The following is a 27916-nucleotide window of genomic DNA, read 5'->3' as shown; positions in this document are numbered from 1 at the left end:
ACAAAAACAAACAAGAAAACAAAACAGGAATATAACATATACAGATGCTTCATGGACAATGCTTTAATTTGGACTTGGACTCCAAACTACATTTGTAGGAGTAAATTCAGGCATTCAATAAACATTTGCTTCCATGTGAGTGTAACACAAACCAAGCAACCTATAATCCCTCACCATAAACTTCTAGGCCAGCTTCAAGTTCCTTTTAGAGCACATGGTAATTAAAAAGAAAATTAGAAGACATTTTTACCTCTCATGTTTCACAATGTATGATTATAAAGCAAAAGTCTTAAAAAAGAGGGGAACACACAAAATACAGAAATCATAATAAAACTGTTGATATTTCTCTATGTTCACAGAAAGAATATTCACGACCACTTTTCACATGCAATAAAATAATACTATTTTTAAATGTTTCCTTAAAACTATGCTTATTATTTCACCCTTGAAGTTGGGATAAATAGGCAAGTGTATTTTCTACAGCACACTGATTTTCTTACCCTGGAAAAATGAAGAATTATACCAAATAGAGACAGAAGAGAATATATGTAGAAGAAATAACAAGTACGTCTGGTTTAAACTGCACAGTGAATTAGTTAAGTTTGTCCTTGCTAATAAAGTGTGTGTGTGTTCAGTTGCTCAGTCGTGTGGCCGACTCTCTGTGACTCCACAGACTGTAGAGTCCACCAGGTTCCTCTGTTCATGGGGTTTCTCAGGCAAGAATACTGGATTGGGTTGCCATTTCCTCCTCCAGGGGATCTTCCTGACCCAGAGATTAAGCCCACGTCCCTTGCTTCTCCTGCATTGGCAGGAGGATTCTTTACCACTGCACCACCTGGGCCTAATTAGATGTTGGTAGGAAATAAATCCTTGCCCTGACTCACTCACCTTGGAGAAGATCAACAGGAACACAGTGCAAACACTTTTAAAGGACCGCCCCTTGACAAAGGGTGGGATGTCTTAGTTTTAGAGGCATTTTATTGAGACAAGGCACAACAATTAGAAGTAGTGTACAATGAAAGAGATGTCAAACCCGTTGCTTTCTCATGTATTCCCTCTTCTTTACAATTAAAGCAAACAAACAAACCCAACTTTCTGCTTTAAGAGAAGAGTCAGAAAAATAAACCAATACATTTCCCCTCTTCATAATAACAGAAACAGCTACCAGAAATCTAACTGTAATAAGAGAAATTGAATGTTGGCTTACATATATTCATTAAAAAGACAACAGACCATCAGACTACACGAGTATAACTCCATCTGTCTTAATCTAATACTCTTATGTTTTCACTCATGGGTATCACCGAGTTGGCAAGTTCTAGCACTGGAGCTTCTTCATATTCCTCATTATTTACTGCTCATGTTTGCCTTAAGCAGAGAGTAACTCGGAGGCTGATGCTTCTCTCTGCTTGTTTTAGTCTGTAAGTTGTGTACTATCTGTGGCATCTGTCTGACACTCAGGCCATAACTTCAGGAGTTGAACTCTAGATGGAATCTGAATTCTCTGAAGCAATTTCTTCTATCTCTTCTTCTGTTGTCTCTGAAAAACTGATCCTCAGCTTTGCCAGCTCACGACTATCTTCAGGAAGCACACCTTTTCAAAGACTATAGGTTTTCCTACCATAATCTGCCACAGTCTCTATGTTCCATCTTCAGAACCACTGGCATAGAGTTCTCCATCAGACCTAAACCTCACAGTGAATGGGACCAAAGTGTCCTTTGTAGGATTCTAATTCATCTTCACTATCATAATCATATTTATAAGGTTTAAAACCTTCACATGCTGCTACAAGAAATTCTCAGGGCAAAGAGATGCAGAATTGATGGCTGCAGGAGCTTCATACGATTTGAGTCCAAACTCACCGCACCATGAAAAGCAACAGATGGTCCATACATCATTACCAGGCACTCCCTGGGACTACATCCCATACTACTGAAGACATCAAAACTTAGAGAGTTCACCTCTGTCATAGTAGTGTGATCCCGAAGTAGAACGGTTTTATCGCCCGCTGAAAGGATCTGTTTATCACCACAGAGCCTTTTTAATACCAGAGGTATGACCATTGATTTCCTTAGGTTCTGTCTGGAAGACCATCTTGTCATCGTCCTTGGACCTGAAGAACATGGACACGAACAGCACTCCGCAGGCATCCTGAATGCGGAACACCGGCCTGCTGCATCATATGTCTGCCAGCATACCAGCCAACTCAGTTACCCTCAGGGGCTCAAGGGGCTTGGTGCTCAGTGGCCCTGCCAGTTCCATCTCCACCTTCTCAGTCACTGCCTCCAAGCCCAAAGGGTGGGATTTCTGCAGTGCCTACTTCTTGTTGGTGTAATGCTCTCAGGTCCAAGTCAACTCTTTATGACTTCTCCCAGGACACTTGCAAATGTGGTGCCCTGTATCAGTCAAGTCATAGTTTAAAACAGTCATTATATAGCCAATCATGAATATCCTGAGAGAGAAAGAACTGGTAGAGGACAGAGGAAGGGTGGTAATGAATTAGATTTGGTACCTCTACTTACTTCTTTGTACATTACATACTATGGCTTCTTTCCTTTTTATGTTCATTAGTCTCTTTAAGGGTTTCTTTACCTTCTCTATAAGTGCCTAGTACTATGAATGTGCAATTCAGCTGAACATAAGACTAGGCTGGGAAGGATTTTTTAAAATATAAGTTATCAATTTTTTTTTGAATAAGTGATATTTGCAAGTTTTTTAAAGGTATATAGCAAAAAGTAAGTCTCCAGTCCACTCTCACTTCTCAGCTGACCAGGAGAGCACCTCCTTGGAGGTAAGCACTACTAATAGTTTCGTGTGGAAACCATCACCAGCAGATTCTTGGGTGAAACTTGCCAGAAACTGTCAACACTTGAATATACATCATCCTTCAGCATAATAGATTACACCTGTTGTATTTTTTAATGAGTTAATACAGAGATATTTCCAAATCAGTACGAAACATAGTTGAGTTTTGCTTTGTGATCCTCAGAATCTTTTAGTACATTAGTTTAGTCCATCAACTGATATATCAGACACATTGCCCTAATACCTGTGTTATGCTATCTTCTCTATATACTCCCACCATAAGGAAGCAATTGACGTTTATTTCTACTTCCACTCTCTTCCATCTCCAATCCATTTTAGTTATCTTATGTTTTTCTAAGAGTTTATGTTTTCAAATATATTACATGATTTAATTTTCTCAGAGTAGATTTTGCAGATGACACTTTCATAGTACAAACTCTATTTTTCGCAAATTGGTAGCTGGACCCAGAGGCTTGATCAGACTCATGCTCCATCCCTTTAACAAAACTATTGGTGATGTCGTATTCTAAAAAGAACACATAATGTCTGGCTATCTCTATGTTGGTGCTGTTATAGTAGCCATTACTGGTCAATGCCTGATTTACTATTCATTCAGAGTTTTAATACAGTGATATTCTAACTCTATCAATTCTTTTTTATTATTTAGTTGGAATATTTTATAGAGATATGGTCCCCTCATCTGTTATTTGGTTACCCAGTCCTACCAGTTCATTCAGGAAAGACAGGATAAGTAACTGGCTCTTTCTCTTTACCATTTTTTAAGAAAATGAATTAGTTCTCCATCATCTTCCATGATAACCAATTAGTTTTTAACATCATATGAACTCACAAAATTAAACATATTGGATGGGCTTAAGTTCAGTTCTGTTCAGTTCAGTCACTCAGTCATGTCCGACTCTTTGTGACCCCATGAATCGCAGCACACCAGGCCACCTTGACCATCACCAACTCCCAGAGTTTACCCAAACTCATGTGCATCAAGTCAGTGATGCCATCCAGCCATCTCATCCTCTGTCGTCCCCTTCTCCTCCTGCCCCCAATCCCTCCCAGCATCAGGGTCTTTTCCAATGAGTCAACTCTTCTCATGAGGTGGCCAAAGTAGAATTGGAGTTTCAGCCTCAGCATCAGTCCTTCCAATGAACACCCAGGACTGATCTCCTTTAGGATGGACTGGTTGCATCTCCTTGCAATCCAAGGGACTCTCAAGAGTCTTCTCCAACACCACAGCTCAAAAGCATCAATTCTTTGGTGCTCAGCTCTCTTCACAGTCCAACTCTCACATCCATACATGACCACAGGAAAAACCATAGCCTTGACTAGACGGACCTTTGTTGGCAAAGTAATATCTCTGCTTTTGAATATGCTATCTAGGTTGGTCATAACTTTCCTTCCAAGGAGTAAGTGTCTTTTAATTTCATGGCTGCAATCACCATCTGCAGTGATTTTGGAGCCCAAAAAAATAAAGTCTGACACTGTTTCCACTATTTCCCATGAAGTGATGGGACCAGATGCCATGATCTTCGTTTTCCGAATGTTGAGCTTTAAGCCAACTTTTTCACTCTCCTCTTTCACTTTTTTTCACATATTGTTTTTACTGTTAATCTATATAATTAATACAATATATATTTTTAATATTTTATCTTTGACCTTAATAAATTCACTCATTAGTTCTAATAGGTTTTCATGGATTCCTTAGTATATTCTATGTAGACAATCATGCTTTCTACAAATAATGAGAGTTTCACTTCTTCAAGTTTTTGTACCTTTTTTCTTATTTTATTACACTGTCTAGGACCTCCAGTACAACAATGAATTAAAGCAGTGCAAATGGACATAGTAGCCTTGCTGATTTTAGAGGGAAAATCTCCCCTATTTCACCATTAAATATGACAAGTACAGGTTTTTCACAGCTATCTTTCATCAGACTGAAGAAGTTCTATTCCTATTTTTGTAGAGTTTTATTGCAAATGGATATTAAGTTTTGGTAATTCTTTTTCTGCATCTACTAAAATGATCCTAAGACTTTCTTCCTTATTCTGTTACCATGGTAATTACATCAGTTCCTTTTGAGATGTTACTCCAACTTTGTATTGCTGGGGGGAAGATATCCTCTTGTTTACATACTGCTGGATTAAATTTACTAATGTTCTGTAGTATTTTTTATTCTATGTAATCATAAACATGATCTAATTGGGGGTTTTTTGGTAATGTCTATGTCAAGTTTTGGTAGCAGGATAATGTATTTATGGAAAATACTCCCAACTCATTCTATTTTATGAGAGAAAGTATGTATGATTAATAAAATCTCCTCCTTAAAAGTTAGATGGAATTCACCAATGAACCATATGGGCCTGGAATTTTTTTCTTCTTCTCCCTTCCTCTGTGGAGAGGTCTTTTTGTTTTTTATTGTTTTTAAATAACAAAAATTCATTTCTTTGATACAGGGATATTCAGATTTTCTATTTCATCTTGTCTCAGCTGGGTAATTCGTGTCTTTTGAGGAATTTTTCCATTCCATTAAGTTGTCAAATGATAGGCACAGTTGTTCATAAAATTTTATTGTCCTTTTAACATCTGTTAAGATGATAATGATATAATCTCTTTCCTGACATTGGTATTTGTATCCTCTTTTTTCCTAATTTAACTAGCTAATGGTTCATCAATTTTGGGATCTTGCAATGAATCAATATTGGCTTTCTTAATTGCTGCTATTGTATTAATGTCTATTCTTAATTTTATCATTTCTTTTCTCCTACTATTTTGACTTTACTATTTTCTCCTACTATTTTGTAATTCCTCCTTTTTCTTTTTTAAAAAATGAATTTATTTATTATAATTGGAGGCTAATTACAATATTGTGGTGGGTTCTGCCATACATTGACATGAATTAGCCACGGGTGTACATGTGTCGCCCCGTCCCGAACCCGCCTCCCACCTCCTTCACCATTCCATCCCTCTGGGTTGTCCCAGTGCACCAGCTTTGAGTGCCCTTGTTTCATGCACCAAACTTGGACTGGTCATCTATCTCATATATGGTAATATACATGTTTCAACACTATTCTCTCAAATCATCCCACCCTTGCCTTCTCCCACAGAGTCCAAAAATCTGTTCTTTATATCTCTTTTGCTGTCCCTTTTGCTGTCTTACATATAGTATCATTGTTGCCATCTTTCTAAATTCTATATATATGCGTTAATATACTGTATTGGTATTTTTCTGACTTACTTCACTGTGTATAATAGGCTCTAGTTTCATCTACCTCATTAGAACTGACTCAAATGCCTTCTTTTTAATAGCTGAGTAATATTCCATTGTGTATATGTACCACAACTTTCTTATCCATTCATCTGCCAATGGACATCTAGGTTGCTTCCATGTCCTCGCTATTGTAAATAGTGCTGCAGTGAACATTGGGATACACGTGTCTCCTTCAATTCTGGTTTCCTTGGTGTGTATGCTCAGCAGCGGGATTGCTGGGTGGTCTGGCAGTTCTATTTCCAGGTTTTTAATGAACCTCCACACTGTTCTTCATAATGGCCATACTAGTTTGCATTCCCACCAACAGTGTAAGAGGGTTCTCTTTTCTCCACACCCTCTCCAACATTTATTGTTTGTAGACTTTTTGATAGCAGCCATTCTGACCAACGTGAGATGGTACCTCACTGTGGTTTTGATTTGCATTTCTCTGATAATGAGTGATGTTGAGCATCTTTTCATGTGTTTGTTAGCCATCTGTATGTCTTCTTTGGAGAAATGTCTGTTTAGTTCTTTGGCCCATTTTTTGACTGGGTTGTTTACTTTTCTGATATTGAGCTGCATGAGCTGCTTGTATACTTTTAAGATTAATTCTTTGTCAGTTGCTTCATTTGCTATAATTTTCTCCCATTCTGAAGGCTGTCCTTTCACCTTGTTTATAGTTTCCTTTGTTGTGTAAAAGCTTTTAAATTTAATTAGGTCCTATTTGTTTATTTTTGCTTTTATTTCCATTACTCTGGGAGGTGGGTCATAGAGGATCCTGCTGTGATTTATGTCAGACAGTGTTCTGCCTATGTTTTCCTTTAGGAGTTTTATAGTTTCTGGTATTACATTTAGATCTTTAATCCATTTTGAGTTTATTTTTGTGTATGGTGATAGAAAGTGTTCTAGTTTCATTCTTTTATAGGTGGCTGACCAGTTTTCCCAGCACCACTTGTTAAAGAGATGGTCTTTTCTCCATTGTATGTTTTTGCTTCCTTTGTCAAAGATAAGGTGTCCATAGGTACATGGATTTATCCCTGGGCTTTCTATTTTGTTCCATTGATCTACATTTCTGTCTTTGTGCCAGTACCATACTGTCTTGATGACTGTAACTTTGTAGTATAGTCTGAAGTCAGGCAGGTTGATTCTTCCAGTTCCATTCTTCTTTCTCAAGATTGCTTTGACTATTTGAGGTTTTATGTGTCTCCATACAAATTGTGGAATTATTTGTTCTAGTTCTGTGAAAAATAGTTGGTAGCCTGATACAGATTACATTGAATCTATAGATTGCTCTTGGTAGCATATTCATTTTCACTATATTGATTCTTCCAACCCATAAACATGGTATATTTCTCCATCTATTTGTGTCATCTTTTATTTCTTTCATCAGTGTTTTATAGTTTTCTATATATAGGTCTTTTGTTTATTTAGGTAAATTTATTCCTAAGTGTTTTATTATTTTTGTCACAATGGTGAATGGGATTGTTTCCTTTCTCATTGTTAGTATATAGGAATGCAAGGGATTTCTGTGTATTAATTTTATATCCTGCAACTTTAGTATATTCATTGATTAGCTCTAGTAATTTTCTGGTGGTGTCTTTAGGGTTTTCTACACAGACATTCCTCCTCCTTTTTCTGGCTTATTCAGGTAGACCTTTAGGTCAATGATAATTTTATACCTTTCTTTTCTTCTAATTTAGGCATTTTATTTTAATTTAGGCATCTTAAAGCTATAAATTTCCCTTTTAGCACTGCTTCAGCTGCATCTCACAATTTTTGATATGTTATATTTCAATAGCATTCAATATTTCAATAGCATTCAATGGAAAATACTTTCAAATTTCCCTTATTCTATCTTTAATAAACTGTTTAGTTATATTTAATATTTTACCAACAATAGAAAAGAAAATGAAAAAGAATATATACATATATATATATATTTGAATAACTTTGCTATACACCAGAAACTAACACAACTTTGCAAATCAACTATACTTCAATTTAAAGCAGTAAGTTATTTGGAAGAGAACTGTTTAATTCCCAAACTTTCTGGAGGGTTAATACTTAGGGAACTCACTATATTGATTTGTAATTTAATTCCAATTAAAGTATTGGAATATACTTTAATTGGAGTATCTTAAAGAACATACTCTAAGATTTCAGTATTTTGTTTAGACTTATTCTATAACCAACTACATGGTCTGTCTTGGCAAATGTATCTTCCAAGTATACTTGAATACAATGTGTATTCTGCAGTTGTTGGGTACAGTGTTCTATAAAAGTCAAAAACAGATCAAGATGATAGAAAGTATGGCTCAGATTTTCCATGTCCTTATTCATTTTTTTGACTATTTTATCAACTGCCAGAAAGAGAAAATCCCTATAATTGTGGAAGTTAATTCATAATTAATTCTGTTAATTTTTAGATCATTTATCTTAAAGCATTATTAGGTGAATACACATTTGACCACTCTGTCTTCCTGATTAACCCTTTATAATTACAAAATGTCTCTCTGTCTCTGATAATACACTTTTCCTTGAAGTCTCCTTTACCTGATTTTTTTTAGTCAATTTTTTAGTTCTTTTATGCTTATTATATATATATCTTTTTCACCTTTTACTTTCAACCAATTTATGTCTTTTCTACTAATAGTATATTTCTTATGCATAGCATTTAGTTGCATTCTGCTTTTTCATATCTCATAACTTCATTAATTTTAATATATACTCCATTATATTTACGAAATTATTAATATAAGTGGATTTACAGATACCATTCTTTAAATTGAATATAGTTGCTTTACAATGTTGTGTTGGTTTCAGGTGTATAGCAAAATGGTTCATTTCACATATACATATATATTTTTTTCAGATTCTTTTCCTTTTTAGGTAATTACAAGATATTGAATACAGTTCCCTGTGCTATACAGTAGATCCTTGTTGTCTACTTTTTTCATATATATTAGTATGCATCTGTTAATCCCAGATATATCCCTCTTTCCCTTTCCCCTTTGGTAACCATAGATTTTCTATGTCTGTGAGTCTGTTTCTGTTTTGTAAAGAAGTTCACTCATGTCTTAAGATTTCACATAGAAGTGTTATATGATATTTGTCTCTGACTGACATCACTTGGTATGATAATCCCTAGGACTATCCACATTGCAGCAAATGGCATTATTTTATTCATTTTATGGCCAAGTAATTCCATTGTGTGTGTATGTGTATATATATACACCACATCTTCTTTATCTATTCATTTGTTGATGGACACTTAGCCTGCTTCCATGTCTTGGCTATTGTAAATAGTGTTGCAAAGAACACTGGGGTGCATGTATCTTTTTGAATTATCATTTTCTCTGGATATATGTCTAGCAGTGGGATTGCTGGATCATATGGCAGCTCTATTTTTAGTTTTCTAAGGAACATCCATACTGTTTCTCCATAGTGGTTGCACCAATTTACATTTCCACCAACAGCACAGAAAGGTTCCCTTTCCTCCACACCCTCTCCAGCATTTATTTATAGATTTTTTGATGATGGCCATTCTGACTGGTGTGAGGTCATACCTCATTGCATTTGCATTTCTCTATTAACCAGTGCTGTTGAGCATCTTTCAAGTGCCTGTTGGCCCTCTGTATGTTTCTGAAGAAGTATCTGTTTAGGTCTCCTGCCCATTTTTTGATTGGGTTGTTTTTCATATTGAGCTGCATGAGTTGTTTGTATATTTTAGAAATTCAGCCCTTGCTGTTCATACTGTTTGCAAATATTTAATCCTATACAGCTACCATTTTTGCTATTTAATTTCTGATTCCATCTGTATTTTATTTCTCTCAAAATTTGTTCCTCTGTTGTCTTTCAAGCAAAAAAGCTGAACAGTAAACCCATTCTTTCTTTGAGTTTATTAGGTATTTTTATACAATTCCATTTTAATGTATCTAGTGGCTTTATACCTATAACTCTGCATTACTTATTGTTCTCTACACCCTTAACTTTTCAGTATTACTGTACTACTTCACGAAAAAAACACAAGAACCTTGCAAACTATACTTCCATGCACTTATTGCCCCTTTGTCTATTCAAAGCTATGGTTTTTCCAGTAGTCACGTATGGATGTGAGAGTTGGACTATAAAGAAAGCTAGACCACTAGTTAGACCACTTGGTACTGTCCTACAGGTCTCTCCAATTCTCCGTTTGTTTTTCTTTCCAGCCATGCTGCACAGTTTGTGGTATCTCAGTTCTCCAGCCAGGGATCAAACCCAAGTCACAGCAGAGAAAGTGCCAAATTCTAGACACTATGCCAGCAGGGAACTCCCAGATTCTGCTATTTATTTTTTTTTTGGCTGCACTGGGTCTTCGCTGCTGTGCATAGGCTCTCTTGGGTTGTAGTAAGCGGGCTACTCTCTAGTTGTGGTGCACAGGCTTCTCGTTGAGGTGACTTCTCTTGTTGCAAAGCATGGGCTCTAGGGCTTCCATAGTTAAGCTTAGTTGCCCCACAAGAAGTGGAATCTTCCTGAAGCAGGGATCAAACATGTGTCCCTGGTACTGGCAGGTTGATTCTTAATGGCTGAACCACCACAAAAGTCCCCAGGTTCTGCTTTTTAAAAAAATTTTTTTATTTTCTCTCTCTGTTCTTCAGATTGGATTTCTACCAATCTGTTGGGGTTCACTGATGCTTTCTTCTGCCATTTCCAATTTGTTCTTAAGATACTGTAGTGAAATTACTTCAGATATTTTATTTTCAGCTCTAGAAAATTATTTGGCTTTACAGTTTCTTTTTCTCCACTGAGGTTTCTTATCCATTTGTTCAATATGAATACATATTGCATTATATTCTTTTTAATGTGGTTTTAAGAATTCCTTTAAAACCTTTTTGCTAACTTCAACATCTGCATCATCTCAGTATCAGTTTCCATCGATTACTTTTTCTCTTCACCAAGAGTCACATTTTCTTATTTATTCAGTAATTTTCGCTTGTATCTGGGACATCATAATAGGTAAGCTGTAGACTGTGGAATCTTTTATGCTTCTTCTGAGAGTACTGCTTTTCACTTAAATTTAATAGGGAGTTAACCTAACCTTAAACTCAAAACTCTGACCCCCTGTGTTGGGCCACAGCTGAAAGAGATTCAGTTCTTTCAGCCTTACTAGGCTTCTGCTGGTCTGCCCCAGGCATGTGTAATTCAAGAATCAGTCAGAGATTTGAGCAGAATTTACGTGCAGAATTTGATGCTCCCTCTCTATCCCATGACTTCTTCCCTCATCTTCCAACTGCTTGGCTTCCCTGGTTGCTCAGATGGTAAAGAATCTGGCTCCAATACAGGAGACCAGAGTTTGATCTCTGGGTGGGGAAGATCCCCTGGAGAAGGGAATGGCAATCAACTCTAGGATTCTTGCCTGGGAAATACCATGGACAAAGGAGTCTGGAGGGTTACAGTTCATGGGGTCGCAATGATTTCTTTCGTCATTTTTCAACTGCTTATGTAGCTCCAACTCAGAGGCAGGTAAAACTTTTGATTTCTATCCAGTTATCAATTCCAAACTATGTATGGAGCCCAACATTGGGCCCAACTCCAAGCAAATAAAAAAGGTGCTATTCTCTCCTCTCTGGGTGCTGACTCCTTTCCAATTTCTGCCTGCTTTTGAACAATTTCTAGTACCTTCAGAGAGTAATTTTGTATATTTTGTCCAGAATTTATAGTAATTATCATCAGGACTGTTCCAATGTAGGCTACTCAGACATATTACCTTAATTTATTTGCATGCCTAAGTTTCTCACTAGATTTCAAAAATCTTAGTGACAGAGCCTTTCATACCTGGATACCCAGTGCCTCCCTCATTTCCTTTTGACTTTCACAATGTACCTCATTTTTATCTACTGGTTTTCTTAGGGCATCAGCTGTTCTATTTTTTGTTCTTGTAATCTTTGAAGTTTAGCCTTCATTTCTGAAATTTTTTTTGTTTTATTTATAATTCTTTCCTGAGTACTTTCCTGAATACCCTTCACTGTATTCCCAAATTTGTATAATTCAGATTTATGCTGTTCTTTCATGTTTTGTATCACTTTATATTTTTGAAAAAGGTTTCAGTTTTTATCTGTATTAGGGACATGTATTTCTGACATGCTCCTATTATCAGTAGATATGCTGTTCTGTTATTTAATCTCTTTTTTAATTCAAACAACAATGCAATTTGACCCAGAACCTCTTCTGCTGCATATTTTACGTGAAATTCATTTTCCTGACTTGTAGGACATCATTCTGGATTACTTTCTGCTTCACAGAGCTCCTCCTTCCACTGTTTTTGTAAATTGTTTAAAAATACAGTAGGTTAATTTAGAAATTTCTTGGCTCTTTTCCCTTAATACTACTTACACCTAAGACTCCTCTTTTTCTTCTGTTTGTATCCTGCTCAATTTTTCAATAGTGTCTGTAAGGGAGCTCTGGCTGGTCAGTTTCAAGAATTCACAGGAGCTATGGTGCTCCAGCCCCATTCAACTCTTACTATGAAGCACTTTCTGCTATTAGGTCAAAATAACACACAGTTTCAGTTATAGTTTTCAAAATGGCTTGCTGTACATTCTAGTGAATGAAGTAAAATGAAGTGAAAGTCGTTTAGTCGTGCCCGACTCTTTGTGATCCATTGGATTATACAATATATGGAGTTCTCCGGGCCAGAAGTGAATACCTGATGGCTATTTTGTAGTTCTTCTATCTCATAGATCCATTAGGGCTCCTGTTTTCTCCTGGCACAGACACTGATATCATGAGGCTTTTGTGGCGGCTGCTGATTACTCTCCAGCAATTATTTGCAGAGATATATTACCTAATTTTGTTATAAATACTGTCTTTGGATTTTCTGTTTGGCCATCTAGTTCTCTATGTGGCTTCTAGCTCTCTATGGGCTTCCCTGGTGGTTCAGATGGTAAAGCGTCTGCCTGCAATGTGGGAGACCTGGGTTCGATCCCTGGGTGGGGAAGATCCCCTGGAGAAGGAAATGCAACTCACTCCAGCATTCTTGCCTGGAAAATTCCATGGAGGGAGGAGTCTGGTAGGCTACAGTCCATGGAATCACAAAGAGTCAGACACGACTGAGCAACTTCACTCACTCACTCTGTATAGGTGGCACTTCAGGAAGATCCAAAACCTACGCTGCCTCTGCACTATCTTCCTTCAAGTAGCAATTTAACAAAAGATCCTTAAAGAATGGCAGACTGTTGTCCAAGTATTTCAAGAGGACAAATCACAAGGTAGCTTTTATATCATGTTGGATAAATAAAGGCTTAGTATTTCTACAAGTTAAAATAAAGATTAAATTAAATCTATACTTATTATATATTTTTAATAATAATGTTGAATTTCTGCAGAAGTTTGTTTACTAAGAAAGGTAAAGAGCTTTCCTGTAACATTAAAAGGTTTGTTTTACAGACTCACAGAGAACAAACTTATGATTACCAGGGGCAAAAGGTATGACTGGGGTGGGGGGAGAGATAGGGAGTTCGAGATTGACATATACACACTGCTGTATTTAAAATAAGTAACCAACAAGGACCTACTGTACAGCACAGGAAACTCTGCTCAATATTCTTTTATAACCTAGATGGGAAAAGAATTCGAAAAAGAACAGATACGTATATATATATATATAACTGAATCACTTTGCTGTACACCTGAAATCAAAACAATATTGTTAATCAACTATACTCCAATATAAAATAAAAAAACAAAAAATCCTGTTTAAAAATGGTTTGCTTTAATTTCTCCAAAATTGTTGACTTGTAACCTTAACTCCATGAATCTTTAATACAGGAAGCTACTTTTGCTAAAACATTCATGGTAGGAAACTATTCACTTTGAGTTGTGAACCTGGCATAGGAAGTTTATTTTTACCCATAAATTTTGTAATAATTAAGTCATATACTATTACTTTATTACTCTATTTTACACTTTATTCTGTAATTTCATTATTAGATAAATGACTTGACTTCTTAATCCAAAAGATATCAAGACTGTTTAAGCTTTCTCTCATGGGCCTATTTGAAATAAACTTTGAGGCTTTAAAGGAGTCATTGCTTTCATTCATAATGTGAAATTAAATTTTCTGCATTAAGGAAAGCTGCGTGCCGAAGAATTGATGCTTTTGAACTGTGGTGTTGGAGAAGACTCTTGAGGGTTCCTTGGACTGCAGGGAGATCCAACCAGTCCATCCTAAAGGACATCAGTCTTGAGTGTTCATTGGAAGGACTGATGTTGAAGCTGAAACTCCAATACTTTGGCCACCTGATGCGAAGAGCGTACTCATTTGAAAAGCTTCTGATGCTGGGAAAGATTGAGGGCAGGAGGAGAAGGGGATGACAGAGGATGAGATGGCTGGATGGCATCACCGACTTGATGGATGTGAGTTTGAGTGAACTCCGGGAGTTGGTGATGGACAGGGAGGCCTGGCGTGCTGCAATTCATGGGGTCGCAAAGAGTCAGACACGACTGAGCAACTGAACTGAACTGAACTTGCGGGGTGATGTGTATCTTTTCTAAAAAAAGCTTTCTTCTTTTTCTTTTACTATGACTTTTAACATTTACCAAACAATTACTATGCAGCAGGCACCGTTCTAATTATTTTAAGCCATTTAAACTTCTTTACAAAACTGTATCAAGTAGATAACATTATACACATCATCTGTAAAATGGCACATAGAGTTGATCTATCAATCATTACGCTCTATAGTATCTCAAACAAACTTGTTCATATGTACAAATATATGATAATGTTCATGGTATAGCAGTTAAGAGTTAGGATACTGAAGTCTGAAGCTAGGCTCCTAGGATTTCAAACCCTGGCTCCACTCATTACTGGCTACCTATTTGGTAGGCAAGTTACTTTTCCATGCCTCAGTCTGATGTGAAAACAAATGGACTACTATAAGAAAGGCATTCTGAATAGAGCCCACCACACCTACCCCTTTTTTAAAATTAGGCATATGGCAGTATCTTAATTGTCATTCTGCAATGTGATTTTTTTTCACCTAACATGATGGGTTCCAAAAATGATCCATGTTGCATGGGTGAGCTAAATCTTGACTGCTTATTTTTTCTACTACATATTACTCCATTATCTCAATTTATTTATCCATTCTCCTATTGATAGACATTTAATTTATTCCCAGTTTTAAACCACGCTGCAATGTATGTGTCATATGTATGTCTTCATGTGCACCTTTAAGAGTTTCTCTAAAGTGCATCTATAGTAGTGGAACTCCAGAATTATCAGGGGTGCATTCTGTCAAGTAAAGTCATATTGCCAAAGAGGTTCTGTCCCACAAGCAGCACATGAGGTATCCTATTTCTCCATATCCCCACTGACACCTGGTATTATCAAACATGAGAAACAAATTAACTCTTATACTAATTATATAAAAATAGTGGCAAAGATATTCTTTCTATGCATAAACAAGTATTTATTAAAAATCTTATTCTTAACTCTTTGAGTAAAAAAGCAGCTACCAAAAGGCAAAACAAAATGTTTAAGTTCTAAAGCACAGACTTGGAGGATCCAAGGAGTAGCAAGAAAATTTCCATCAAGCATGAGAAATATATGCAAGCCATAAAAAACCATGATTAGTGAAAAAGAGCTCACTCACCTCAAACTCTCTAAGCAATTTAGAAATAAGCAAACCCTCTGGAAACCTGGATACAACCTAATAAATAAAAAGTGAAATACAATATAAATAGACACAATGGGAATGCTCGGTGACAAAATATCAAAATAAGAAAGTATAAATTTACATAGCAACAAAGGCAAAAATAACATTATTATTAAGTGAATGAATTAAAAGGCACAGTAATTTTTAAAAATCAGCTTCTAGTTTTAAAAATAACAACTCAAAAAAGGCAGTGAATTCCAACATTTCCAGAGTTGAGAAATCATTCCTGCATAGAACAGCAGTGCCACGACTCCTCAGGAATTCCTAGAGTTCTTAGCTCAGCTAACATATTTAGCTTTAGCTCATGTAAAATAAATATTCTATGGCATAATTTCAAGCATTTTAAAGAGCAGAAAAGAAATACCATGGACACTACAGAAACACTGGAAAACACAGTTAAGCAAAGATACTGGCCATTGTTGTCCACATGCACACAAAAATATCTTTAATATGAAAATCAGGTCATTGCTTCTCTAGATTTTTAATATCATCTCGTAGACTTCTTTCCATACCAGTAAATATGGATCAACATGTTTATTAGTGAAACTCAACTGGCGACTGTGGGGCTCTTGGGCACAGAAGTCTTTCCACGTCCCCCATTTCTTGTAGGGAACAGACTCTGGCCTCCATGACCTTCCCTGAGTTCCAAAGAACAAATCTGAACAGTTGTCAATCCAGGAAGGGACAGGGTAGATGCAGAGTCAAGGGAGGAACAGTCAAGAAACAAAAATTTTAAGTGTTAATTCCACCAAAAATGTAGGATATCTCTGTAGAAAAGTGTGCCAATTGCATTTTCTTCTTATTATTAACTTTATTGACGTATAATTTACATTATTAAAATAAAGACATATTAAGTGCAAAAAAAAAAAAAGAAACAATAATGCAGCCTTGAAACAGGGTCCTGGTTTCTTCTCAAGGGACATACATAACAATGTCTTTAAGCTCTTTTTAGAATTAAAACTATTTCAGTTTCGTTGACTATGCCAAAGCTTTTGACTGTGTGGATCACAACAAACTGTGGAAAATCAAGAGATGGGAATACCAGACCACCTGACCTGCCTCTTGAGAAACCTGTATGCAGGTCAGGAAGCAACAGTTAGAACTGGACATGGAACAACAGACTGGTTCCAAACAGGGAAAGGAGTTTTTTTCTTTTTTTTAATGTTCCAATTAAAAGCTGTCCCTTTATTAAATACCCACAAAGTTCCAAACATTGTACAAAATGTTAAAACATTTATTCATACTCTTTTGAAGAAAAGTTGCCTGTTCTGCCACACTCATTTTTGCATGATGTTGACATTTTAGCTGTATATGTCAAGGCTGTATACTGTCACCCAGCTTATTTAACTTATATGCAGAGTATATCATGAGAAATGCCGGGCTGGATGAAGCACAAGCTGGAATCAAGACTGCCGGGAGAAATATCAATAACTTCAGATATGCAGATGACACCACCCTTATGGCAGAAAGTGCTAAAGAGCCTCTTGATGAAAGTGAAAAAGTTGGCTTAAAACTCAACATTCAGAAAACTAAGATTATAGCATCTGGGCCCATCAATTCATGGCACATATATGGGGAAACAGTGACAGACTTTATTTTGGGGGGCTCCAAAATCACTGCAGATGGGGACTGCAGCCATGAAATTAAAAGACGCTTACTCCTTGGAAGAAAAGTTATGACCAACCTAGACAGCATATTAAAAAGCAGAGACATTACTTTGCCAACAAAAGTCTGTCTAGTCAAAGCTATGGTTTTTCCAGTAGTCATGTATATATGTGAGAGTTGGACTATAAAGAAATCTGAGTGCCGAAGAATTGCTGCTTTTGAACTGTGGTGTTGGAGAAGACTCTTGAGAGTCCCTTGGACTGCAAGGAGATCCAACCAGTCCATCCTAAAGGAAAGCAGTCCTGAATATTCACTGGAAGGACTGATGCTGAAGCTGAAACTCCAATACTTTGGCCATCTGATGCAAAGAACTGACGACTCATTTGAAAAGACCCTGATGCTGGGAAAGATTGAAGGTGGGAGAAGGGGATGACAGAGGTTGGAAGGCATCACCGACTCAATGGACATGAGTTTGGGTAAATTCTGGGAGTTGGTGATGGAGAGGGAGGCCTGGTGTGCTGCAGTCCATGGGGTTGCAGAGAGTCAGCCACGACAGAGCGAGTGAACTGAACTGAGAATTAAAATTCAATATATAGAAGGTGTCAGCATTCTTCATACCAGGAAAGACCACCTAAGCCAAACTAAAACAACTAGAGAAGCTCATTAAGATTAACCAAGATTAAAGGAAGAGCAGGACCTTCACACACCCCTATCTTATCAGCAACCCCACCCTTGAAGCACTGCCTTAAAACTCCTCACCAAACTCCCTGGGTTGGGACACGGTTTCCAAGGCAAAAGCCCACACTGTCTCCCTTTGCCTGGAAAAGCCATAAAGCTGTGCTTTTCTACTTCACCCAAAACTTTGATTTGGCACAGGTGTAGAGAGGCTGAGCTTTTGGCAACACTAGCTATAGTTTTTCAAATATTCAGTATAATTAAATTTATTTAATCAATTATTTATGGTTATTTCCTATCTCTCATCATCACAAATACCACATAATTATCTTCATATTTGCATTCTGCACACTTATACAAATATTTTTAGGATAAATTCCTAGGAGTGGACTTATTCTATCCCAGTAAGGTACAAAAAGCTTTATGTTTTCCAAGACTTTTCCAGATACTATATATCTTATTAAAAATTCTAACTCAAGCTTCAGGAAAATATAAAGTAAAAACTATTTCAAAATCCTGTGACCCAGAGACAGTTATTTGTTGCATTTCAGAAAACATCTTTTCAGAAACCTTTCTATGCCCACACACACTCACATTATTCATGATTTTACATGAAAATACAATACTAAACAAATTATTCTATAAATCCTGTTTTTAATGTCCAACAATATGTCAAGAAGATACTTTCTTGTAAATTAATCAAGATAATATAGAAACTTTATGAGCTGCATGATACTCCCTAGTTGAGTGGATAATGTAAGCAATCCTTTTTCAATGAACACTTAACTTTTGTCTAATTTTTTGTTACCATAAAAAAAGTCATATTGGACATTCTTAAATTGTTGGACACTTAGTCTAATGTCGAAACAAAACAACAGGGGCCTGAATGCACCAAGGTTTTTGCATTTCTAATAAAACCACAACAGCTGAAACAGAATAAAATAAGGCAGTAAAAGCTGTAATGATACTCTGACCATTCAAATCACAATTAACAGCTCCCACCAAAATTTTGGGCTTCCCGCATAGCTCAGCTGGTAAAGAGTCTGCCTGCAATGCAGGAGACCCAGGTTTGATTCCTGGGTCAGGAAGATCCCCTGGAGCAGGAAATGGCAACCCACTCCAGTATCCTTGCCTGGAGAATCCCATGGACAGAAGAGCCTGGCAGGCTATAGTCTATGGGGTTGCAAGAGTCAGGCACCACTGGGCGACGCACACACCAAAATTTTAAGTTTACATACTCTTTGGCCCAATACAAAACTGCTAAAGAGCTTTCACAAACTAATAAGGAAAAACAATAAATTAGGCCAAGGGCATGAACAGGCAATTCACATAAGAAACATAAATGGCTATGAAGCACACGAAAAGATGCTCAATATAAAAATCAAGAGGTATTAAGTTGAAACAAGATGATTAGATAGTGTCATTTCATTGTCAGTGGGAATGTAAATTTGATCAAACCTCTTAGAGGGCAATTTAGCAATATTTATCAAAACCTAAAATATTCAATACCTTTGGCAACTCTACTTCTAGGTAAATGTTCAAGGACATTAACAGTATTTTTTAATAGCCAAGACTAGAAATAACCCCAAATGTTAACTGATAACAGATTATACAAGTGAAATATGGTATATCAACACAATGGGATACCATGCAGTATTCAGAATAATATTTGGCATACATACATATAAAACTGGTATTGGAAAGACCTTGAACTGCAAACAACGATTTAAGGGGAAGAAAAGAGAATTTATGGAGGAATTACAATAATTACATTAAAACTTTTAATTAATTCTTTTTTTATGATCTTAAAAGATTAGCCACTCCATTTGCAGTATATATGAAAAGATCAAGAATAAATATAAAACTAAACTACTTGTAAGCAAGTAAAATTAACCATAAATGATACCTAAATGTATGATCAATTATTCCTATCCATTTCCCAAATACAAAAAGTACTTACAAATTTTATCTTATGTTTTAGTTCTGGATTAATAGTCCCTCCAGGTCCAATTTGTGCAATAACTGATTTGAAGGTATTCTCCAACTATGAAAAAAGGGGGGGGAAAGTTCAAATTATAGTCAAAAAAAATTTTTTTAAGTCAAAGTTAATCTGAACAGTAAATAAAGGAAACATCTATCAAAGAAAACATGTTTCAACCAAATAGACTACTGTTATTAAGAAACACTGTAACATTTCATACTCTACAAAATATATTCAGAGTAGGTGGACTCATTATAAGACTAAACATTGACATTTTCCAGGATAATTAGCATTCTCCATACGTTTAGAATCTTCAAATACAAAATCCCACACTCTTACCCAGAAAAGATTCTTGTTACTAATTTTGTTTATAAAATTATTCAGTGTTTATTAAACACATTAATGCAGGGAAGAGATGGGATGAATGAAGGTCCCTGGGAGCCAGGGTAGTGGCAGAATGTCTCGCCCTAAAGAGCCGGAAGGTGAGCTCTTCCACTGTCACAAAAATAAAGGAGGAAAGGACCAGTACGGATTCAGAAAGGCTCTGTAAACGTAGGGTCAGGAGGTGGAGAGAGTCACCACCTGATAGCTTCAGCATTCCCTTTTTGAGTTCAGAAGCAAGGCCCACTCAACAGCATAAAAGGGAAGGGAGCTCAGATAGTCGAGAAAGTAGAAAAATAAAGCTGAGGAAATAATGGATGGTTATTTAAACTCATCAGGTAGGGAGTAAAGATAGGTGAGGCCTGAGTTAAAACAGTAGGGGTCAGAGGATTTTAGTAGAAAAAAGTCAATAGTATAGAGAGGTCCCAATGTGGTAAAAAAAAAAAAAAAAAAAAAGACAATGCATGGGAATAATTGAAAAAATAAGCTGGAAACACAGCAGGCTAGGAGTAGACAGTATTGTAGAGCATAACCAGACACCAAGGTCCAGTGAAGAGCCATGGAGTGGAAACCTGTAACAGAATGAAAGATCATGAAAAGAGGAAAAAAAAAAAGAAAGACCATGGAGTTATATATAAGCTGCTAAGTAAATTAAAAAAAAAATACATATACATATATATACACACACGTTAAAAAAGACACAAAAGTATAAAGAAAACTACCTAAAATCCTATCACATAAACACAATCACTATTTGTTTTTTCCTTTTAAACTTTTATTTTTTAATATTTCTTCTTATTATCTCTTGGCCTGCCATTACTTACAAGGTATATGAACTTATAAGGTTTCTTCATCTGAAAAATGAAGATAATCTCTGTCTCCTAAGGTTGAGAGGAAAGTGGGATCTGGGAAGGGGGGATTCCTAAGACTATATAACTAGCTTTCACAAAATGCCTCAGCCTTTGGTCTTAGGTTTATATTTCTTCCGGAACTGTCATGAGATAATTCTCTAAAGCTCTTCCAGTGAACAATAAAAGAATCTAAAGATAACTGACTCTTCACATCTCAACATACTCCCACCATTTGAAGATTCAATACAACAACTTATTATCACCAAGCCAGGTATTTCAGGTGACAAAAAAGTGTCACCTTTGACAGCGTCATTCCTCTCAAGCCACTTACAATTAAGTAGAGAAATGAGATAAATGCATAAACAGCTATAACCTTAAGGCTGACTCTGTGTGTGTGTGTGTGTGTGTGTGTGTGTGTGTGTGTATGCTCAGTCCTGCTGGACTCTTATGACCCCATGGACTGTAGCCCACCAAGCTCTTCTGTCCATGGATTTCCTAGGCAAAAATATTGGAGTGGGTTGGCCATCTCCTCCTCCAGGGAGTCTTCCCTACCCAGGAACCGAACCTGTGTCTCTTGCACTGGCTGACTGTTAGCACCATTAAAGTACAAGAATGCAGAAGGACATATTATACCAAGTCATACAGAAGGCTTCCTTTTAGGAAGGGCTTGAAGGATGGAGGATATTGTAGAAAAAGGTGGCAAGGCTGGGCAAGGAAGGTAAAGGAACTTGATAAACAAAGGAGAAAAGAATGTTACAGTTTGCCTGAAGGCATCAGAGAAGTAGTAGAAAACTGAAGAAAGCAGGCTGAAGCCATAGTGTAGCAACTCCTCAAACGCCAAGCTAAGGAGTTTTTCTTGGTGACAAGACAAAAACTGGTATCAGAGATTTTTAGCAAAGGAGAAATATTTTCAGAATTTTAATCTGGCAGCAGAAAATTAGACTGGTGCAGTGCATGACCAGTTAAAACACCACAACTCTCAGGGCAAGAGTTTTAACCAGGGTGCCAAGGGAGTAAGAAGAGAAGGAGGAGATAATCAAAAGAGGATTCCACAGAAACTAGGGAAGAATATAATAGGAAGGAACCGATGATTCTACAGGGATGAAAAAAAACAGACCAGGGAAACAGCCTCAATGACCTCAAGTTTTATGAAGAAAACTAAAGGATCTTAAAACACAGAGGCAGATTTTTGATGGCTTTTAACCAATTCCAAGAGTTTGGGAAACTAGGAGGGAAGTAGCAGGACAGTGATTATAAGCATGAGTTTTCTCTATGGAGCGTGGCTTGTGACACAGTCAGCAAACTATGGCCTGTGGGTCAAAACTGGCTAAGAACTGTTTCAGCATTTTCAAACTGCTGGGAGGAAAAAAAAATTAATTTTTGTGACACATGAAAATTTTATGACATTCAAATGTCAGTATCCATAAATAAAGTTGTATTAGAACATGGCCATATTGACTCATTCATATAGCTTTTTAACTTACTTTTAATTGGGCAATAATTGCTTCATAATATTGTGTTGGTTTCTGCCATATATCAACATGAATCAACTACAGGTATACATATATGGCCCTTCCCTCGTGAACTTCCCTCCACCTCCCATACCATCCTACCCTTCTAGGTTATCACAGTGCACTAGATTTGAGTCCCATGTCATTCAGCAAATTTCCACTGGCTATCTAATTTCACATACAGTAATGTGTATGTTTCAATGCTACTCTCTCAGTTCGTTCCGCCCTCTCTGTATTCACAAGTCTGTTCTCTACGTCTGCGTGTCCACTGCTGGTCTGCAGATAGGTTTGTCAGTACTGTCTCTCTAGATTTCACATATATGCATTACTATACAATATTTGTCTTTCTCTTTCTGGCTTATCTCTGTATAATAGGCTCTAGGTTCATCCACCTCATTAGAACTGAGTCAAATGGGTTCCTTTTTATGGCAGAGTAATATTCCATTGTATATATGTACCACAACTTCTTTATCACTCATTCACATACTGTCTAAGGTTACTATGAGGGCAGTGATTAGTAGTTATAATGCAGATCATTAGGCCCTAAAAGTTTCAAATACTACCTGGTCCTTTTGAGAAAGTATTTGCCAAGCTTGGGTTAAGATGTCAAAATGATAGACTCTTAGCTAAGAACAGAAAGCATCTCAAGATAAGAAAAAAAAAGTTTTTTTGCCTCAAGCTAGAAGACTAAATTCTGCTGACTTTATACTGAATGGGGTGAGGTAGATCTATTAAAGCCCAAGTAATCTTGGAAATATCTGTAAGGAGAGGTTAATAGTTACAATGTGCAAGGACGGGGAGTTAAGAGTAGAGGTAGCGCTTCCCTGGTGGGTCACTGGTGAAGAGTTAGCCTACCAGTGCAGGAGACACAGATTTGATCCCTCATCTGGGAGGACCCCACATGCTTCGTAGAAACTAAGCCTGCGGGCCACAACTATTGAGCCTGTACTCTAGAGCCTGGGAATGGCAGCTACTGAAGCCCACGAGCCCTAGAGCCCATGCTCAGCAACAAGAGAAGCCACCACCATGAGAAACCTGAGCATTGCAACAGGGAGTAGCCTCTGCTTGCTACAACTGGAGAAAAGCCTGTGCAGCCAAAAATAAATTTAAAAAAAGAGTGAGAGGCAATCAGTGATTAACATGAAGAAAGTAGTCAAGAGGGGACCCTGAATTCAACAATGCTTTAGTCTCAGATGCCTACACACCAAACAGAAAAAAATGGACAATAAATCAAGTGAACAAAGGATTATAAAAGGGGATAAAGATGGAAAATAACCCATTTTATATATATATATATTTATTTATATATATATATTCAGATAGGAGCCTACAGGACCCAAGAAGAAGCAGAGAAGAGCTCTGAATAAAAGATACACTCCTCAGAAAAATGGACAAAGATATGAAAAGGCAATTGATTTAAAAAAATTAACATGAGCTAGCCAATAACAGAATAAAAGTTCAACCTCTAATAAACAGATATTAATAGTCAGATATGGCTATTTGCCTATCAAATTGGAATATTAGTTTTACAATAATGCTCATTTACTCACTCAACAAATATGTACTGAACACATACTACGCACTTCACATTGTACTCAGCACTGAATATACAGGGGTAAATAAACTAGGTATGATCACTGCCCTCATGGAACTTTCAGTCTAGTGATGAGAGACCACCAGTCATATAACTACATAATTACAATTATGATAAAGATTATGAAAAACCCACAGACTTGTCATAGAATACTATATAGCGTCAAAGTGTCAAATACTTTGTCAAATATAGTGTCAAAGAATACTATACTTGAAAGTATTAGGAAAGCAATGGGAGATCTAACTTAGACAAGGGTTGGTAAGGAGGGAGAGGTCAGGGGACAGTGTTTGGATGAAGCATCAATTTATACTGAGTACTAGCAAAGGTACAAATTAAAGCAATCCATTCACAAGCATGTGAATGCTAACTGAAACAAGTTTTATGGAGGACAATTAACTACATACATCATGAGTCATAAAAGTACACATTTCTTTAGATATAGTGATCAGTGGTGGTGGTTTAGTCACTAAGTTGTGTCCGACTCTTAGAATCCCGTGGATTGTAGCCTGCCAGACTCCTCTGTCCGTGGAATTCTCCGGGCAAGGATACTGGAGTGGGTTGCCATTTCCTTCTCCAAGATGCAGTGATTACTTATCTAGAATTTTATCCTATGGAGAAACTGAGGATTTGTACAAATTTGAGTAAGATTTTCAACAACAGGTTATGTTTAATAGCAAAAATAGCAACATCCTAAATCCCCAAGTTAAAAAATTATGGCATATCCATACTGCCATTAAAAATTATGTTGTACTGCAATATTTAACAATGTGGAATATTCATAATTCATAATCCTGACTTTAAAAAGCAAGTCACAAACCTGGACCAGAATAATGCTAATTTTATTTCCTTTAAAAGAAAAAGTCAATGTTTCTGGGTGGTAAAAGAATAGGTGATTTTCCCCACCCCTCAAAAAAAAAAGAAAAAAGAATAGGTGATTTTCATTTTCTTCTGTGCTTTTCTGTATTGTAAATCTTTTGCAATCAATCTGTATTACCTTTGTAATAAGAAAGTTTTGTAAAACATAAGACACCTGGGTGATATTTAGAAACTTGAGGGTGGAAGCATTTTGGAAAGAAGATGCATGAAGCTAAAAGCAGAAAGAACAGAAGTAACATCTTTAGAAGAATATATTGCAGACCGTTCGGCCATATGGTAAAACATTAATACATTTCTGATTAAAATCATAAAACTGGCACAGACACACACACAGAAGTGACGCTTTCAACTGCTCAAATATTTGCTAAGTATCTCAATTGACTAAAAACTAGGTAAGTATGGAATCTGACTTGCCATACTAAAAATTTCATCTGAATTCATGGAAAAAATAGGCAGGGAAAAGCTACTCTACGTTGACCAGAAAATGTATGTTTCAGAGAACCACATAACTGTGTAACATATCCAGTTACTTGTTGAGGTTACTCTTTCAAGACAGTTGAGCCAGGTCACCAAGTAAAATTTTAAAAGTTTCTTTTCTTAAATAAATTTTAAAAGAGCTTCTATTCTTATATACAACACCAATCACAGAATCTAATTCATGTAAAAACTATCAATTGTTTGAGTGCAAAAGTCAGTTGCAAACTAACACCCAGCCCTGATTTTCAATTCACTCAAGACCAGAACTTTGTTTATAATTCCAGGTTTACCTACTTTAAATCTCATGTTGAATATTACAATGAAGTTTTCTAAATGTGGGGTAGGACAGGGTACTGTGAAGTAAAATTATTTTAAGACAGGACAGGAAAATTAAACATAAAATCTCTCTCTGCCCATTTGAGCTATTACTCGCTTTAGTGTGTACTGTATGCCTGAATTATACATTAACTAGATTCCCTTAGAAGACACAGGAATGCCCACTTTGGAAAAAAAAAAAAAAATTTCCTTCTGGCTCCAGCAAAGTAACTCCCTAGGAGACAACATTCCTTTCTCAATCCTCTAGGTGGTCACAACAACCCACTATTCACCTTGTTGGACTGTGTAAACTTCGATGTATAACTCTTGGTCTCAAAAACTGATTTAACTGTGCCTTGACCTCTAACAAGTGGAACAGTCTTCAGAACTTTCTGAAAGACCGCCTCGTGGGTTATAATCCTCAGGTTGGCTCCAATAAAATTTCCCATTTCATTCTTAGATCAACTATTGATTCATTTTTTTTCACTGACAGTACTCTTGATTGTAAAGCTAGAGAACAAAGAAATACCAGATCCCTGTACTTGAACCAAACACTCTTTCAGTCAATAACCTATTAACTAACATCACTGTTAGCTGTGCTCTAGGCTTACACACTCATGCAGAGAATTCTGAAGAGCTGGACTGGCTAGAGTATCTGAGGCTTCATTCACTAGAGTGATAATGGCTAACCCATACTTGCCAATTCACATTTTCATCTCCCATCTAAACTTACCCTAAAGAGATCAAAATAAAGGAAATTGAATAGAATGTGGTAAAAAGATATCCATGTCTTACAAAAATAGTTTAAATTATTCTAACCATTTGCTTTTGTGAAATAAAACAGGAAAATAGGAAAACATAGGATACTAATGAACAAGTTGGCCTGTTCCTCTTGCAGGTGAAAAAAATGAAGAAACTCCAGTCCTCATTTTACAAAGGAGAAACTGATTTAATAATATTTTTTTCTTATAACAAAAATAATGTATGCTCACTACAAAAAAACATAAAACAAAGATGATCAAAAAATTAACAAATTTGTTATAAATGTATCTATTATTTTTCTATGAATATAAAAACACATACATATACTTGTTCTGAGGCAATACCTGTCGAATTTATAGATCTACAATTTTAAGGAATTGAAAGTTGTACTTTTTATAAATAGAATTATGTGGGATCTGATAATTATGTAGAGTCTGTCCCACCAGGAAATTAAAATATATGATTTAGGAATTAAAGCCTACTCCTTAGAAAAAGATTTAAATAGTTTTGGTGGCAAAAAGCTCCAACGAGAACTGAAATGTTGTGATCAGGTTGTATCTATGAAGAATTCTTAGGGCTGCAAAACAAAGGATGAAACTCAAAGGAAAATAAATATAGGAAAAGTGTCTCTGTGTCTAACTCCTCTCCTTGGAGCCATACCAGGCGCAAATGTCCTAAACTTGGCATGTCCTAGAGCCCGCGCTCTACGAGAGAAGCCACCTAGATTCCTAGCCGCAACCACAGAAGACCCCGCAAAGCCTGTGTGCCAAGTCAAGAGTCCATATACCGCAGCAAATCTTTTTAATAAAAGAGGAAGAGTCCAACAGTTCGTTCATTGTAATCTTCTGAATTTCAAAGATAAAGATAGGCATTGACAAGCATATAGCAAGTTTACCTACAAAGGAAGATGAGTAGATTGGTGCGAGGTCTCTCCAGCACAGGAAATGCCAAGAAAAATAAAAGATATCTAAAAAATGGGGAAGTCACTAGGAAAGGAATGGAGTGAAAACTATCTTTTGGCAGTAGGACTATGAATAACTTTTTTAGGCTGAGTTTTCCGTATTAGAAAGTATCACTTGAACCAAAGTTATGACCCCCACCCTCCTGCCATAAACAACCTGAGTT

The 27916-nt window shown here is 36.5% G+C and overlaps 1 protein-coding gene and 1 pseudogene across 3 annotated transcripts in view; both read right to left on the bottom strand.

The window, feature by feature from the left end:
* Positions 1–27916, bottom strand: part of TDRD5 (tudor domain containing 5) — an 86388-nt gene that overhangs the window by 32441 nt on the left and 26031 nt on the right. For all 3 annotated transcript variants that reach the window (XM_024976874.2, XM_003587085.6, XM_059875814.1), the window contains exons 5-6: positions 20004–20087; positions 15701–15757 (exon numbers count right to left, since the gene is read on the bottom strand). In XM_024976874.2, coding sequence (XP_024832642.1) covers positions 15701–15757; positions 20004–20087 — 141 coding nt within the window. The remainder of the gene's footprint in view (positions 1–15700; positions 15758–20003; positions 20088–27916) is intronic.
* LOC132342484 (serine-threonine kinase receptor-associated protein-like) lies at positions 2–4378 on the bottom strand (annotated as a pseudogene).

The sequence above is a fragment of the Bos taurus genome, chromosome 16 (assembly GCF_002263795.3).
Source record: "Bos taurus isolate L1 Dominette 01449 registration number 42190680 breed Hereford chromosome 16, ARS-UCD2.0, whole genome shotgun sequence".
NCBI classification, from domain to species: Eukaryota; Metazoa; Chordata; class Mammalia; order Artiodactyla; family Bovidae; genus Bos; species Bos taurus.
Note: the sequence above shows the minus strand (reverse complement) of the source record. Positions and strands in the feature narration are given on the sequence as shown.